This window comes from Camelina sativa, chromosome 13, assembly GCF_000633955.1.
Source record: "Camelina sativa cultivar DH55 chromosome 13, Cs, whole genome shotgun sequence".
NCBI lineage: Eukaryota > Viridiplantae > Streptophyta > Magnoliopsida > Brassicales > Brassicaceae > Camelina > Camelina sativa.
This window is the reverse complement of record NC_025697.1, coordinates 10,092,066-10,108,639: the sequence shown is the minus strand read 5'-3', so window position 1 is coordinate 10,108,639 and position 16,574 is coordinate 10,092,066. Positions and strand designations below refer to the sequence as shown.

The 16,574-nt window shown below is 37.4% G+C and overlaps 3 protein-coding genes across 3 annotated transcripts; 2 read left to right on the top strand and 1 right to left on the bottom strand.

Annotated features, from left to right (window-relative positions):
* Positions 1,259-1,884, bottom strand: LOC104736270 (stress-response A/B barrel domain-containing protein At5g22580). Its single transcript, XM_010456224.1, has 2 exons — positions 1,709-1,884; positions 1,259-1,618 (listed from the first exon to the last, which is right to left on the bottom strand). Exons 1-2 carry the CDS (start codon positions 1,831-1,833, stop codon positions 1,408-1,410), a joined length of 336 nt encoding a protein of 111 aa, XP_010454526.1. The 5' UTR covers positions 1,834-1,884; the 3' UTR covers positions 1,259-1,407.
* LOC104738104 lies at positions 6,324-7,307 on the top strand. The gene has a single exon (XM_010458335.1). The coding sequence runs from the start codon at positions 6,324-6,326 to the stop codon at positions 7,305-7,307; it is 984 nt and encodes a 327-aa protein (XP_010456637.1).
* Positions 14,449-16,036, top strand: LOC104736269 (probable WRKY transcription factor 38). The gene is made up of 3 exons (XM_010456223.2): positions 14,449-15,012; positions 15,193-15,315; positions 15,410-16,036. Exons 1-3 carry the CDS (start codon positions 14,741-14,743, stop codon positions 15,888-15,890), a joined length of 876 nt encoding a protein of 291 aa, XP_010454525.1. The 5' UTR covers positions 14,449-14,740; the 3' UTR covers positions 15,891-16,036.

The window sequence follows — 16,574 nt, the reverse complement described above, 5'->3', positions numbered from 1 at the left end:
CTGCGTTTCCAACGAATTGTTCCTGCTCTCCCTGGTGATGTTACCTCTGCTGCACCGGCTAAGTTCAAGATTGAACCAAAGGAGCTTATGTCCTCTCAGGCCCCACTCACACTTCTGTCGGATATTCGTCACCTGCATGACTTCACCAAACTCGTGATGGAGCGTCTTGCAGGTAAGTCTCTCTTCTCATCTACTCTCCTTGCTGATTTCTCCTTAGTTTTTATATGAGTCTGTGCACTCAAGCAGGGGGAGATTACCTTGATATCGCATATTCTGAGGGTGAGGGTGATCCAGAAGATGAGGAAGACTGTGATGAGACCGAGAGTGGCTGAAGAAGTTAGTGTATGCTCGTATGTAGGGGGAGTAATATAAGTAGGAGTTTGACTTAGTGATTGTTTTTAGTCTGAAACTCTATAACGGTTATGTATTGCATCTACAATTGCAGAACGTTTCTCTTTTTAGTTCTACTCGCCTATGTACTGAATCTTTGAACCTTTTGTTGCTCTGAAGTATTTCCATTATCTTAATGCTTCTTGGTTTAGTTTTTCCTTTGTCTCTTTGTTCTGCACACTAACTTATTACAGGAAGCTTGAGGCACACACTCAGATAAAAAGGGGGAGATTGAAGAAACAGAGGATCTGTACGAGTTACAAGCTATCGCAGAATGTACCTGAAGGACTTCAGACGAAGCGGGAAAGTGTCAAGGTTTCTTTGCCAGCACAACACCTTGAAGACAGTGCGGTGCATCAAGCGTGGAGATGCTGAGCATGTGCGAAAAAGGTGTCAGCCTAACAGGTGTCCGTTGGAAGCTACAAACATGTGGAGTGTTGAAGTCAACATAATGATGAGGGTTCTCCTATGACTCATTGGACAAAGAGAGGTTCTTGAAGGACACGGTGCATAGGATGATTTGCTGGATAAAGAAGAGTATGTGAAGATTGTTGCTGCATATAAAAGAGAAGCAGCTCACATCCTTGTTCGGTTACCACTTTTATAGAGAGAAAAGTGTGTGTGTTTAGATCTAAGCAAGAAGAACAATATTGCTTGAGGGTTTCATTGGTGAGTGAATAAAGAAAGAGCATAGCTGTTGCTGTGCAGGTAAGGTTGGGTAGATTAGGATTGTGTCAGTGGCAAACCAGCTGTTGTGCTGTTGCATAAAACTGATCAAACAAACTTGTAATATAGTTGTTTGAGAAAGTCTTAATAAAGCTCAGTTTACTGTTTTCTTGATGTTCTTGTAGTAGTATTCACGGTTCAGTTATTTCAGAATTTCCAAGTTCTATCCAAACCAGATGCTTTAACATCGCATATCGTAAACAAAACAAATCATACTGAAACATACATAACCCAAACAACTCAAACCTCGTTTACATTAAGAAACAACGTTCGATATGATCATCACAAGATTCACGGTGCTACAACAACGGAAGATTTGACGGCGGCCACCGGGAAATCCAAAAGCACGATCTTGTCGATGACGGCAGTGAAAGCGGCTGAGAATTCAACGTGAAGAGGATGGCTCGTGAATGCAACGTAACCATCTTTGTTCTCAAAGGTCATCGAGAATGCGTGTGTGAATCCTTGTCTAAGCATCTCGTGACTCTCTTTATCTTCTCCCCTAATTAATAATCAAATCGTACGGTTCATTACTTAACACAGAGATCCAAATAAATTATTGAAAAAATAAAAATAAAAACAAATGACGAACCATTCAAAAGATTTGACAGTATCGATCTGAGAGACAAGGTTCTCCAAGCCCTTCAAGATCTCATCAACCTTTGTATCTTCCTTAAACTTCACAACCACCAAATGCTTAAACCCTGAAGTTGCCATTTCCTTACTTCGTTAATTACTTTTATTACTTTAGCTTCACTTACTTATGTTGAAGCATTTCTTATATAGAGGTGGAGATTCCTATGTATGTGCTCACATGTGAAGATGTACGTGTGTGAATGCACACGTGTGTGTGTCTGTACACATGTGTGTGAACAATAATGCTTTTTTTGCTGTGCTTGATTTCAATGTACAATTTTCTGTCTGCTTCTGACATTACCTATATGACTCTTTGTCTCTGAATTTAAACATATTTTTCTTTGTATGGCTTTCGTTTGTTTTTGACAACTTGCATGTTTTGTCAGGTTATAATTTGTATTTCGAATTTCTAGTCCGAATTTTTAGGTTCTGAGTAGTTTTTGACGTTAAGTAGGTTTGGATGTGTGTGTTCTCATTCACCGAAAGATAATAACTTGTATAGCTGTGTGATGCATAGTCGCATTAGCTAGCTAGGGCGTACCACGCGAACTCAAGTACGATATATGAATTTTTTTTAATGCAAATATATATATATATGTATTGATAAAATAGTAGTGGTATATATAAGAGAGATTTTCAAAAATAACACCAAAATAAGTTTTTTTTTTCAAATTTAGCACAATATCTCTAAAATTCCAAAATAGCACCAATTAATCTTTTAAAATTAAATTTTAAATTCAAAATACTAAATCCTACCCTTCAAAACTATAACGTAAATGTGAAATTGAGAACCCATACCAAAAAAACAAAATTTTAAAAATTTATTTTAAATATTTTAATGTGTTAAATAGTGCTATTTTTGGAAATTTATGGAATATATGCTATAATTGTCCATAAAACTTGTTATAGTGTTATTTTAGGATATTTCTCTATATATATCTATATATAACTTCCACCTTTTCTTTTGGTTTTGAGACCATCTTGGTATAGTTAATTATGTTACATTCTATAAGTTCAATTGGTATTGTTAACGCCGTTAAAAGTATCATAAAAAATATCACGAACGATAATGTTCAAAATATAAATAAATCGTATCACTAGAGTCTAATTATAGTTGAAATTTAATATTTATCATAAATAAAAATAATACAAATGTTTTGTATAATTTATCCAGCTATTTCAATTACTTTATTCTTTATATATTTTCATATTAATATATTACTCTCTCCGTTTTAAAATATAGAATGTTTTAGTTTTTTCTTTTGTCAACGGATGTTTTAGTTAAAACACATATTAAGAAATAGTTTTTTTTAAGGAAATTTTAATAAGTTTAACCAAAATAAAACTGTATAATATAAATATAAAATTAATCTAAAAGTTGCATAGAAAATTGGAAATATCTTATATTATAAAACAAAATTACTTCTCTAAATATCTTATATATCTTATCTATACCAAATTGGCATGCCAATTGGAAATGCATTAATCGTAGTCACACATGACATATTCTTGGATTTATTCGGTAGTACTTTGAGTTTCACAGTGACGTGCGACAATATATATTTTTTTTCACAGAAGCAACTTATTTTTTTTTTGGTGTGAACAAGGAGGCAAGCCTCCTAGATTTTATTGAAATAGAAACTCAAAGTTACAAACGAACAGAATGAGGAACGCAATCCCACTAACATCCTCTATACAAATCGAAACAACAGAAGATGGACAACCTCCAATAATTGCAGCCCTAACGGCTGAGAGAAAGCATAGTTCGCCAAACCGTCAGCAAGCCGATTAGCCTCCCTATACACATGAGAAACTCGGACTGTCTAGTCCTTCGAAAGTAAGCCATAGCACAAATGCACTAGGAATGACAAGGGATGTGTATCACAAATCCATGTCTTGAGAAAACCGACCACCAATTCCGAATCTACCTCCAGTTCCAACCGAGTAACTCTGCGTTCCCAAGCAATAACCAACCCGTAATATATGCCCATAACTCCGCCAATGAAGCAGAACAAACACCAATATTAAAGACGAATCCTCCAATCCAACCCCCGTCCTTATCTCTCAAGACCCCCAGCTGTAGCGAAGCCAAGATTACCCCGAGAGGCACCATCAGTATTGAGTTTGACCCAGTCACCTTGCGGACGTGTCCAAGCAATGTTCTGCACCACCCGATCTCCAGGATGTCTCCCCAGCCTCGCTAAAGACTGAGCGTGAACCACTTCCTTCGCTACATCCTTAACAAAACGAACCTGATCCCGACACTTTCTGGTCTCCCCAAATACATTCTGACATCGCCATTTCCACCCCCACCTCGTTGCCATCCCAAAAACAGTAGCCCAGGGCACTGCAAAATGTACTGATATGTCGCCAAAATTTGTGTAGATCCACTCCAATAAGGTTTGGTGAAAGAACAGAGCACACCTCTCAGGTACTACAATTCGTCTCCACAAACCCAACATCGCCGGAAAATCTCTTAGCACATGAAGAATGGTCTCCTCCCCACCCTTACACACTTGAAAAATCCCAGAGTCGCTCAGATGCGGCATGAATCTTTCAGCATTAGTCATAAGGACCTGATTTGCAACCAACCAGAAGAAAACCTTAACCCTCTCTGGGATAACTGCTCTCCACAACCGACCAAAGAAGCACTCCATACTTAAGTGAGGGTCCTGACTGCGAGTTAAAAAGAAATAAGTTGAGCTTACAGTGAAACGTCCGTCCTGACTCGCACTCCAGGCCACTCTATCTTTCGCTCCAGTGACAGAATCAACCACCACTGCAGCCAGGCGTAGCACATCTATCGGGGGAACAAAAGGTGCGATCCTAGCCAAGTCCCATCCGACACCCTCCATCCAATAATCCTTCACCAGTAAATCCTCCCAATCGGCTGGTAAGTCTCGGGAAGCCACACTCAACAGTGGCTCTGTATCCAACCAGCAATCCTTCCAAAATTTTATACTACTACCGTCTCCCATCACCCATCTTAGACTCGGAAACACAACATCCCGCAGACCCGTTCCTACACTTCTCCACGTAGAAGACCATGTACTTTTCACCCAAGTCCAAGAATTATCTCTAAACTCCCCAACCTTATACTTACTCCGCAACACACGTAACCACAAACTGACTGAATCATGTAACATCCGTCATCCAATCTTAGCTATCAGCGCTTTATTCATCACTTTAGAAGACTTAATCCCCAACCCGCCTTTGTTCTTACGTAAACAAAGGCGTTGCCAAGCCACCAAATATTGTTTCTTCTTCTCAGCGGTACTCCCCCAAATAAACCGCTCGTGAGGCCTTATCCAACCTTTCGAGAAGCAACTTATTTTATTAACACTAATATTCGTTAGCGAGGTTAGTTTCTCGTTTGAGGTTACCAAGGAATCGTATTTTTCCTTTTATTAAAAAAACTTTTGATTTTCCCAACCGAATAATCTCCCATTAGTAAGAAATTAAAATGATACAGTCTGTATACCGTTAATAACCACTTAACGTCTCTCATCGATAATGACAAAAAAATTAGCGCGTGAATAGGTTGGTTCAATCGTTCTCTATGGCCATGTATTGTTATTTTTATTTGGAAACATATTAAAGATTTAATGGCGACATAAATATTGGTCACGGAGGTGTTTTGATTTATTTTATGGTGATGTCGAGAAATGATTCCGTCAAGTACTCTTAAGTCTTAATTTTTAAGTCTCATTTGAGATGTCCTACAACAAGCCGTACCCACGAAAACTAAAAATAACCAAACATATATTTTTTCTTTTCTTTTGTAATATTGCATGTATTCGATCAAACTCTAGAATATATCAGTTTTTTAAAAAAGGAAGGTATTCATAATGGCAAGCCGACCGATATGGTTATAGAAAAAAACAATAATAATTAAGAACATGCGTCAATTTTGGCCCGTGGGATTCATAAGAAGAAGAAAAAGATGCGTAAATTTGATTTCAACCAAGACCGATGTTGTTGATAAAAAAAAATTGCCGAAACCAACTTTAAAAGTGGATTCAGTTGACTTTGGTAATTTCTCTTATTCCAATTTCCATATATATAAAGGATTTGAATATGATAATCACCCAAACTTAATAAAGGTATAAATATCTTTTATTTTTTTGGAACAAGATCTGAGAAAAATCGGAAACCTAATAGAAAGAGAAACATGGTGCATGGATTTGTGTCAGCTCAGCATCTTTTAGGCATCCCTTTTACAATAAAGTTTGATTCACCCATACCATTCCATTTTTTTTTTTTTGCTGGGATCATTCTTGCGGACTTTCTTCTATAAGCTAAATATGTACATAAGATATCTCCTCTTCACTGTGATTTCTAATTCCCTGTAATTACGTATTTTGTATCATTAGTCTTTATTGCTATTAGGTTTAGTAGGCTTCACCTCCACTACTTTGTATATATATAGAGTCTTACATGTCTTAATAAAATTATCACCTTCAACATTTATATGGTATCAGAGCTCTCGCTCCTACAAACAAAAACAATTTTTTTTTTTTTCTCTTTAACGTTTATCTTCTTCCTTGTTTGTTTTTCTCTCCTCTTCATCAATGGCTGCTGTCAATCCTGAAACTGTTCCTCTCAATACCGAATCAGTTCTCAACATTAACATGTCTCATGTTATTCGTCTTACCAGCTCCAACTACCTCATGTGGAGCCTTCAAGTCCATTCGTTTCTTGACGGTCATGGCCTCTCCGGTCACCTTGATGCTGCTGCTACTGTCCCTGCTGCTACCACCGCTGGACAGCCAAATCCTACCTTCGTCAAATGGAGTCGTCAGGACAATCTCATCTACAGTGCCTTGATTGGCACAATTACGGTCACCCTTCAACCCCTTGTCTCCCGCACCACCACCGCGTCCCAGATCTGGACCAAGCTTGCCTCCACCTATGCGAAACCCAGTCGTGGGCACATCAAACAACTGAAGACTCAACTCAAAAACTTTACCAAGGGGCCAAAATCCATTGATGAATATGTTCAGGGCATCACCAACCGCCTTGATCAACTTGCGATTCTTGGTAAGTCGTACGATCATGAAGATGCCATCGAACTCATCCTTGATGGTCTCCCGGAAGACTACAAAACGGTGGTCGATCAGATTGAAGGGAAAGACACACCTCCCTCTCTGACTGAAGTTCATGAACGCCTCCTCAATCAAGAAGCCAAGTTACTCAGTGTTGTCTCCACCACGGCCCAACACTCTGTTTCTCCGATCTCCGCCAACAACATTCAACAACGCAACAATAAGTCATCCTTTGCCAACAACTCCTATGGCAACACAAAAACAGGCTCTCGCTCATCGTTTGGTTCTCGTCATGATGGTACCAACTGGCCTCCCCAACAGTCTCCTGGTCACTCCGACAACAGAGGTGTCAAACCCTACCTAGGCAAATGTCAATTTTGCTATGTGCAAGGTCATAGTGCGAGGCGTTGTCCTCAGCTGCAAGCGGTCCATGCCGTGTCTCAACCTGGCTCCTCCACTCCATTTCGTTCTTGGCAGCCTCGTGCAAATCTTGTTACCAATGCACCATAATCGCTGGATCAATGGCTACTTGACACCGGTGCGACCCATCATATCACATTGGATCTCGCTAATATGGTTCAACCTCAGCCGTATAATGGTGGAGATGATGTGATGCTCGTCGATGGCTCCAACTTATCCATCTCACACACTGGTTTTGTATCTCTTCCCTCTACCTCTCGCTCATTAACACTAAAGGATGTATTATGTGTTCCCCATATTCGAAAGAATTTAATCTCTGTATATCGACTTTGCAACGCTAATGGTGTCTCTGTTCACTTTTTCCCGGCCTTCTTTCAGGTGAAGGATCTCAGCACGGGGGTCCTCTTAATCCAAGGACGAACTAGAAATGATCTCTACGAGTGGCCGGTGTCACAACTGCAAGCCATGGCTCTCCTGTCTGCATCTGGTCCGAAAACTACTCTCTCCACCTGGCACTCTCGATTGGGTCATCCGTCTACTGCTATCTTAAATTCCATTGTTTCTGCTTTTTCTATTCCAGTTTCAGCTTCAAATAAAGAACAAGTTTCTTGTTCTGACTGTTTTCTTAATAAAAGCCATAAGCTTCCTTTCACAAATTCCTCAATAATCTCTACCAGACCTCTTGAATATGTCTTTACTGATGTATGGACATCACCCATCTTATCCATTGATAACTACAAATATTACATTGTCTTGGTTGATCATTTTACCCGTTATACATGGCTGTTTCCTTTAAAACGAAAATCTGATGTTAAACACACTTTCATAACATTCAAATCTCTTGCAGAAAATCTATTTCAAACTCGTATTGGTACTCTATTTTCAGATAACGGTGGAGAGTTCTTAGTGCTTCGTGACTTGCTTGCAGCCAGTGGTATTTCTCATCTCACCTCACCACCACACACTCCTGAGCATAATGGTCTCTCTGAAAGGAAATATCGACACATTGTCGAAACGGGTCTCATGCTTCTGACCACAGCCTCGGTTCCGAAAAGTTACTGGCCCTATGCCATTGCAACAGCTGTATACTTGATCAATCGAATGCCAACGACAGTCCTCTCAATGTTCTCTCCGTTCCAGAAACTCTTCGGTCACCAACCCAACTATCAGAAACTTCGTGTTTTTGGATGTTTGTGTTTTCCATGGTTGCGACCATACGCGACTCACAAGTTAGATGATCGCTCCCTCTGTTGTGTCTTCCTTGGCTATTCATCGACACAAAGTGCCTATCATTGCCTTCATATACCCACTGGGCGAATCTACACATCTAGGCACATTCAATTTGACGAGACCCGATACCCCTTTCAAGCGGTTGCGCCGACGACTCCTATCGATGATATGAATCCTTCACTGCCGCCTTCTGTAACATCCATTCCACTTCAACATTCTAGTTCGGCACCTCTCTCAAGACCCCCAAGCTCGGTTCTTCACCCTCCTTCGATCTCTGCAACTACACAAGTATTGTCTTCTTCGTCTCTTAATCCATCGATTTCTTCTATTCCTCAACAATCTGAGCCCACTGCTCTTTTAGAAAATGAGTCAAGGCCCGTGACTCAGACAAGCCCAATAACATCTGAGCCCACTGCTCAAGTCCAAAATCGGTTGCAACCCACAACTGAGACAGAGTCACTATCGCACAACCCTAATCCACACCAAGCTCATTCTTCAACCTCCGTTACAAACCACCAGACCGAAACTCAACCAGCCGAACAACCAATTTTACCACCGAACCAGAATGTCCACAAAATGCAAACCAGGGCCAAAAACAACATCCGTAAACCAAAAGAAAAACAATCATTCTCTGTTTCAGGTCCTACGTCCCCCGTTCGCGAGCCCTCGACGATTACACAGGCGATGAAGGACGAGAATTGGCGGCGAGCTTGCTCAACTGAATATAATGCTCAAATCGCCAATCACACTTGGGATTTAGTTCCACCGGAACAACATCAGAATTTAGTTGGGTGTCGCTGGATTTTCACAACAAAATATCTCTCCAATGGGGTCCTTGATCGATATAAGGCACGCTTGGTTGCAAAAGGCTACACACAGCAATATGGGCTTGATTATGCAGAAACCTTTAGTCCTGTCATCAAGACAACGACAATCCGCCTTGTTTTGGATATTGCCACAAAGAAGTCTTGGCCAATTAAGCAACTTGACGTGAATAATGCGTTTCTACAAGGAGATTTGACAGAGGTAATTTACATGGCCCAACCTCAAGGGTTTGTTGATCAAGACCGTCCACACTTTGTATGTCGCCTGCGCAAGCCTATCTATGGCTTGAAACAAGCCCCCCGCGCCTGGTATACATCTCTCAAACACTATCTCCTTCACCTTGGTTTTGTTTCCTCTCTCGCTGATACTTCGCTGTTCATTTATCACATGGGCGATACTATCACTTATGTTCTGGTGTATGTTGATGATATCATTGTTACTGGAAATAACAATGATTCTGTTGCTCAGTTCTTGCATTGTCTGGCCGAGAGATTCTCCATTAAAGATCCCACTGATTTGCATTTTTTCCTTGGCGTCGAAGTCACTCGTTCACCAATGGGTATTCATCTTATGCAAAGGAAAAATATAATGGATATGCTTCACAAGTATAACATGACAGATTGCAAACCGGTCTTGACTCCAATGCAAACCAGTCCCAAGCTTACTCGTCATGGTATTCCCTTGGCCGAACCAGCTACATACCGCTCCTTAGTTGGAAGTCTACAATACTTAGCTTTCACCCGTCCAGACTTAACCTTTGCGGTTAATCGGCTGTCTCAGTTCATGCACAAGCCTACTAAGGAACACTGGATAGCTGCGAAAAGGGTCTTACGCTATCTTGCGGGTACAACAACGCATGACATTACTCTTTATAAGAACTCTCCTCTTGTCCTCCATGCTTTCTCTGATGCTGACTGGGCTGGTGATACTGATGATTATGTTTCAACTAATGGCTATATTACTTATCTTGGAAAGAATCCAATCAGTTGGTCCTCAAAGAAGTAACATGGGGTTGCTCGCTCCTCTACCGAAGCGGAGTACCGTGCTGTTGCAAACACTGCTGCCGAAGTTCGATGGTTGTGTTCTCTCCTCACTGAACTTAAGGTTGATCTCCACTTGACTCCTGTCATTTATTGTGATAATGTTGGTGCCACTTATTTATGTGCCAACCCGGTTTTCCATTCACGCATGAAGCATATTGCTTTAGATTATCACTTTGTTCGAAATCAGGTTCAGTCGGGTATGTTGCGTGTTGCACATGTTTCAACTCATGATCAGCTCGCCGATACAATTACCAAACCACTCTCCCGATCACGTTTTCATCATGACTGCTCCAAGATTGGTGTCTCCAAGAATCCTCCATCTTGAGGGGCATATAAGCTAAATATGTACATAAGATATCTCCTCTTAACTGTGATTACTAATTCCCTGTAATTACGTATTTTGTATCATTAGTCTTTATTGCTATTAAGTTTAGTAGGCTTCACCTCCACTACTTTGTATATATATTGAGTCTTACATGTCTTAATAAAATTATCACCTTCAACATTTATATCTTCTTCTAATCTCAATTCTCAAGTCACATGAAACTTGGACCCATCAATTTTATTTTCTTCATTATTTCACTCTTAAAAAGATATGATTATAGTAGCATGTGGCCATGCTCTTAAATCAATTCCCACTGAAAATGACATCATATCGACCCCTTGCCTAACATTATTGGTACTTTTTCGAGAAAGGAGGTTTCAAATGGAATGTCTGACTAGAAATTTTATCCTTGTTAAAATACATTTTTATGATTGAGATTTGTCACATTTATTTTATCCCAAAATCTCGTCCACTCTGTTATTTAGTTTACCTACGTGTAGCCTGTAGGTTTTTTACCTCACGAAAAGTGCTTAGGATAGGGTTGTGAAATGTCAACAAAGGAATTTGGAAAGATCCTTCATTATGTGAAGAGACGATTGTTACATCAAGATGGAATAGTCAAAGGATTAGAAGAGAAACTATCAAGAGGTAATTCAAACTGGGTCAGATTATTGGAAGTGATCGGTCGAAACAGTTGATTCACAAATCAAAAATAAGATAAAAACACTATATCGGAATGGACTGATCAGAGTGTTCGATGCCTATGTCTTCTTTGACAAAGTATGTATACTACGAGTTATTATTCTTTGTTATAAAAACAAAACAATGACCAACTCTTATCTTCGGTTGGGCTTTTACTTATTTCCATGTGTAATGTGACACCTATCCTTTCCAGCCCATATAAGAAAAATCATTATGTTAATATGTCTTGCTACTTTGGTTTATGGAGCTGGCAATTCCCACATTTGGCATGGAACTCTTTTTTCTTGATTACCAAAAAGTTGGAGGACTTTGACCTATAATTCCCCAAGGATCTAGTCAAAACTACTGTAATTTATAGGCCAATCCGTCCCATCACAATTGTTTCAACGTCATCAAAATAAATTTAAAAACTAAAATACTCAACCGAGAAAAAAGAACAAATATCCAATATCATATTCATATCACTGCGAAAGATAACAAATTTTTTTCGTAGTGATGTATCTTTAACTTACATTATTTGCTGCTGTCAAGAAAAAAAAACTAGAATTATTTGTTAAATTTTGAATAGATTAGATAACTAGTATATTCCTCTTTTATGCTTTGATAAAAATCATATCCGGTTCCAAATCCGTATTATTAAATCCATTATGATTGCCAAAATGAGAATACCCGTGTGCCTAGTTCCATTTTGGCTAATAGGAAAATAAAAATATCTCGAAACTTAGGCCTTTTATGATGCATTTTTTTTGTAAAACAGTAGTGTTGTTTTTTTGGGTTAAATGTAATTGTTTTACATTCTTTCAAAAAAATAAAAATGATATCTGATTTTTTTTTTTTAATTTTTCCCTTAAGTATTTTGATTATGAAACCGTATTTTTTTAATATGACAGCCGAGTTTTTTTTTCTAACGTAAAGGTTATGTAATATTTGAACACATTATGACTTAAGTTTTAAATCATCAGATTCTAACTAAATTGACTAAATAGAACTATACTTTTTAGTTTGGAAATATTCAGACGCCAGCTTGATAAATGAAGTTTTGTTTCTTGTAGAAGATAGATTATAAGAAAACATCCAAATTAGGTGGTTGAAAAAGGCAACTCGATCGTGTGGTTTTTCTACAAGTCTATTGAAAGGTTGTTCAAGTAAACCGTAGTCCACTAATTTTCCCTAGTTTAGGGTTCAATCAACCTGAGTTTTGCATTTGCCAAAATTGACTATCAATAACGACTGGTGCACGATAACAAAACTCAAGCAGTTTATAATCCCTTTTATCTACTTTATATTCGTAACTATACAATCAAAAAGCGATAGATTGTGTATCTTGTCTTGAAGTTGTTGCTAATATGTTTTTTCTTTTCTCTCTATATAGAACGTCCTTAAAGCAATAAAGATTGTCTTATACTCCCATATAAATGTGTTTAATAAAACTAACTTGGGGTTGGTAATCTATTAGGTTTAGTAGATAAGCCTTAATTATTGTGTTAGCAATGAATGTATGAGCTGGCTACCCAAATATGTAAAATCGGGAGCAAGCACCAATGCACGATGGATGTTTTTTTTTTGTCCTTACTAGGAAATATACGTACGTCAAAAAAATATCAATTTGATGAAAAGCTGGAAGCAAGAATCCAAAGATCAATATCTTGAATTTAAAAGTCCATAAGAAGTTAATATAAGGATAAGTTCTGTTGGATTATTCAAAATGGGTAAATTTGGTTGAAGTCGTCGTGAGAATAAAGAAGACATGGAAGCTACGTTCCAACTACTTGTTCATTTAATTAGCTAATAAATACTACTATAACTATATAAAATGTTCTCTCCATTATTGTCATGGAAGTCATGCTCACATTCACATCTACTCAATACATAAAATAATGTGACTTGACCCATAGCTTAGCTTAACTTATACATATGTGACCCCTTTCTCAATATAGTATACCTAAACAATTTCCAACAAAACAAATTGCTAATAACAAGAACAAAATACATGTGGGCAACGAGTTTCACAGATCAGATCAAAGTCACATGCCGTTATTCCAAAGTTAATAAACATAATTCTTTCATGGAGATGTCAGTTGACATTATTCAACCGGAGAAGAAGATAGGGTTGTAATTGATGGGCAAAAGAACTTACCATTCTAAAACTTCGTGATTCATTGGACGTACAGTCATTGTTTGATCCGGTAAGTTTTTACCATGGATGAATAATTGAATACAGCAGTCTAATAAGGAAATTTTGTATAAAATTCAAGTTTTACTATATCTCAATTATTAAATAACCGAGTAGCCAAACAAATTAATCTCATAGCATAGTTGACTAGTTGCTGTTAGTATATAAATATATATAAGCATTGGTGTTTGTTCTCACGTCAGTCTGCTGAAATCATCTCCTTCAATAAAACTACGTCATGCGGATGACGTCGATGTATCCGACGAAACTAATGCCGTTTCCATTGGTGTATTTAGTCGCCATTCGCCAGCTACATCTCAATTATTTCTATCTTTAAACGTTGAAAAATTCTTCAGATCTTACTTTTCCAATATGAATCTAGCACCTAATAACTTTGCTTTTGTCTGGTCTAAACATAAAAAATCTATTTATAATTTGAACCAAAACTCACTAGAAACTTTAGATTTTACCATTAAAGACATCCACGAACGATCAACATTTTAGTGGAGTGTTTTCACTTCAAAACAAGTAAAATGATCATATTTAAGTTTTGAAACTTGTTACGTTAAGCAATACAAACAAAAACTATTTTGGTACGATTTATCTTTATGAATTTAAGAGCATTCGTTTTGGGGTTTAGCTCACAAATCTCTCTAATCTATCTGACTTTTTGTAGGAACACATTTTTCTGTTAGATTCCTCCTGTCTTATATGCACAAGGAAAATTGTTAAGTATTCTAATAGACTTCGTTAAAAAGAAAAATTATGTGATAATTAAGACAACCGCGTAGATTGATTAGTGTAATAGAAAACAGATAATTTCTGCAATAATTAAAAATAGATTCAATATAATTAAGCGAGCCGCGGGAAAAGGTATATAAAATGAATTATTTCTATACATGACAGATCATATGCTAAGGTCAACACCTAATCTATCTTTCCTATATACACCCATAGGTGAAGCCGAGCGCACATGTCCTAAATCGAAATTATAGTTTTTCATTTTCTTGTTAATATAACCCTAGTGTATGTATAAATATATTTGATAAACTCAAATTGGTGAAGTCATTTGCTAACGTGTATGTACAACTTGTTCCTATAAATTCTGATCTCCCTATCCGTGCAAAATTAATAGCAGAGAGAAGATACTTGAGAAGAAGAAAAAAAAAGAAGAGAAAAGAAGAGAAAAGAGAGAAGAAAGACACACACAAGTTCACTCTACTCAATGGAAATGAACTCCCCACACGATAAGGCGGTGCAAGCTATCCTTTATGGCCATAGCTGCGCCATGCGGTTGAAGATGCGGCTCGACCATTTCAAAATGGTTGAGAGCGGACCGGTTTCTAGTTATGATCTTGCTAAATCGATCGTCGATTGCTTTTCCAATGCCATTTCAATCTTATCTGTTAAACCAAAATCCGAAGATGAACAGTTTTCTGATTTATCTTCAAGGGATTCTTCTCCTCCACCACCACAGGGCAGCCCGTCCAAGAAAAGGTATGATTTATTTTTTTTAAGTTTGTTTTTAGTGCTTTCTTTTGTTTTTTCTCCTAAAGAATCAAACATGATTTATATTTTCAATAAATATTTAATATATATATTTTGTTAATTAGAAATGAAATTACAACATTATATGTTGATTTTATGCTAATATTTTCATAATACTCATGCTTACAGGAAGATCGAAAGTACAAATTCAAGTGCAAATTGGAGGGACGATTCACCGGATCCGATTTACTATGATGGGTATCTTTGGAGGAAATATGGCCAAAAGTGTATTAAAAAATCTGCTCACCAAAGGTAATACTAGATATAATACTCTAGCTATATATATTTTTTGTTCTTGTGTCCACCAATACAGTACTAATTAATTTGGTGTATGATGATGTTACAGGAGCTACTATAGATGTTCTTACAACATAGATCATAACTGTGGAGCAAGAAAGCATGAACAAAAGATCAAAGACAATCCTCCCGTTTACCGAACCACTTACTTTGGCCAACACACTTGCAATACTAATCATAATCTGGATGCTATTTTTACTGCCGTTCAAGGACCCCTAGATGATTCGAAAAGTGCCAAAATGATCCGGTTCGGAAAAGATCTCGATCAGGAGAAGGAACACCACTCAAGTGGTTTCTCTTTGTCAGTTGAACATGAAGAAGAAGAGAGCATCAGAGAGCAAACCATGGATCAGTACCATGAGATAGCCAGTAATAACCAAGATTGTCAACACGTGATTAAAGAAGATCTATCGTCACCATCAGGTTCTTATCCTCCTCCATTGTCATCTGGCAGTGAAAGTGCTGAGTTTGATTCAGATTTGTTATTTGACAACCCAGATTGGGATCTATTTGATCAGTTTTACTTTTGATTGTGCTTAAGATTTTTCAGCTAATTAACTATTTTATACATGTTTGTCTTTTTTTTATGAGAATCTGTATTTGAAAGTTGTGGCTATTTATGTTATTGAATAGTTCTGTCTAGCAGAGGTAGATTATGTAAAACCGGATTTTGTCAGATCGATTAATTGTTTACCAAATTTTAGTATTATGTACAAACGAACACTATTTTCTTTAATTGGCATCAAATTAGAAACAAAATATTATGAAACATTTCGATCATAATATTTTGTTTGACCATTTTTATGTATATATATATATATATATATATATATATTTGTAAATGTTTTCTAATGATAAATTTCACTGATTTAAGTTAATAACAAAATATCGGACCTAAGCCAACAAGTTAGATTAATCATTTTCTCGTCGCCGATGGACAATCTTGACTTTTTTCATGTAGATGGTCAAGTGATACGTCTATTGACCTACCGACACCATATACCGTTTTGTGATTTATTTCCTTATTTGAACACTTCTCAGCGTAGAACGGTAGAAGTAGTCTTGTATGTTTGATTTATTTTATACGCATTGGTAAAAAACGAGATGAAAGGTTGGATTACGTATTTAGGTTAACAATGTATATTTTAGTATATATTGTTTATTTAATCATTTCTTGATGTTTTTTTTCTTGTGGCAAAAAAAAAAAAAAAAAA

Bases quoted from the DNA above. Each gene is read 5' to 3' on its own strand.
- LOC104738104 (XM_010458335.1), top strand. From the start codon at position 6,324: ATGGCTGCTGTCAATCCTGAAACTGTTCCTCTCAATACCGAATCAGTT.
- LOC104736270 (XM_010456224.1), bottom strand. From the start codon at position 1,833: ATGGCAACTTCAGGGTTTAAGCATTTGGTGGTTGTGAAGTTTAAGGAA. The intron at 1,619-1,708 runs GTTCGTCATTTG...ATTATTAATTAG, and splicing joins ACTGTCAAATCTTTTGAATG to GGGAGAAGATAAAGAGAGTC.
- LOC104736269 (XM_010456223.2), top strand. From the start codon at position 14,741: ATGGAAATGAACTCCCCACACGATAAGGCGGTGCAAGCTATCCTTTAT. The intron at 15,013-15,192 runs GTATGATTTATT...TCATGCTTACAG, and splicing joins GGCAGCCCGTCCAAGAAAAG to GAAGATCGAAAGTACAAATT. The intron at 15,316-15,409 runs GTAATACTAGAT...ATGATGTTACAG, and splicing joins AAAAAATCTGCTCACCAAAG to GAGCTACTATAGATGTTCTT.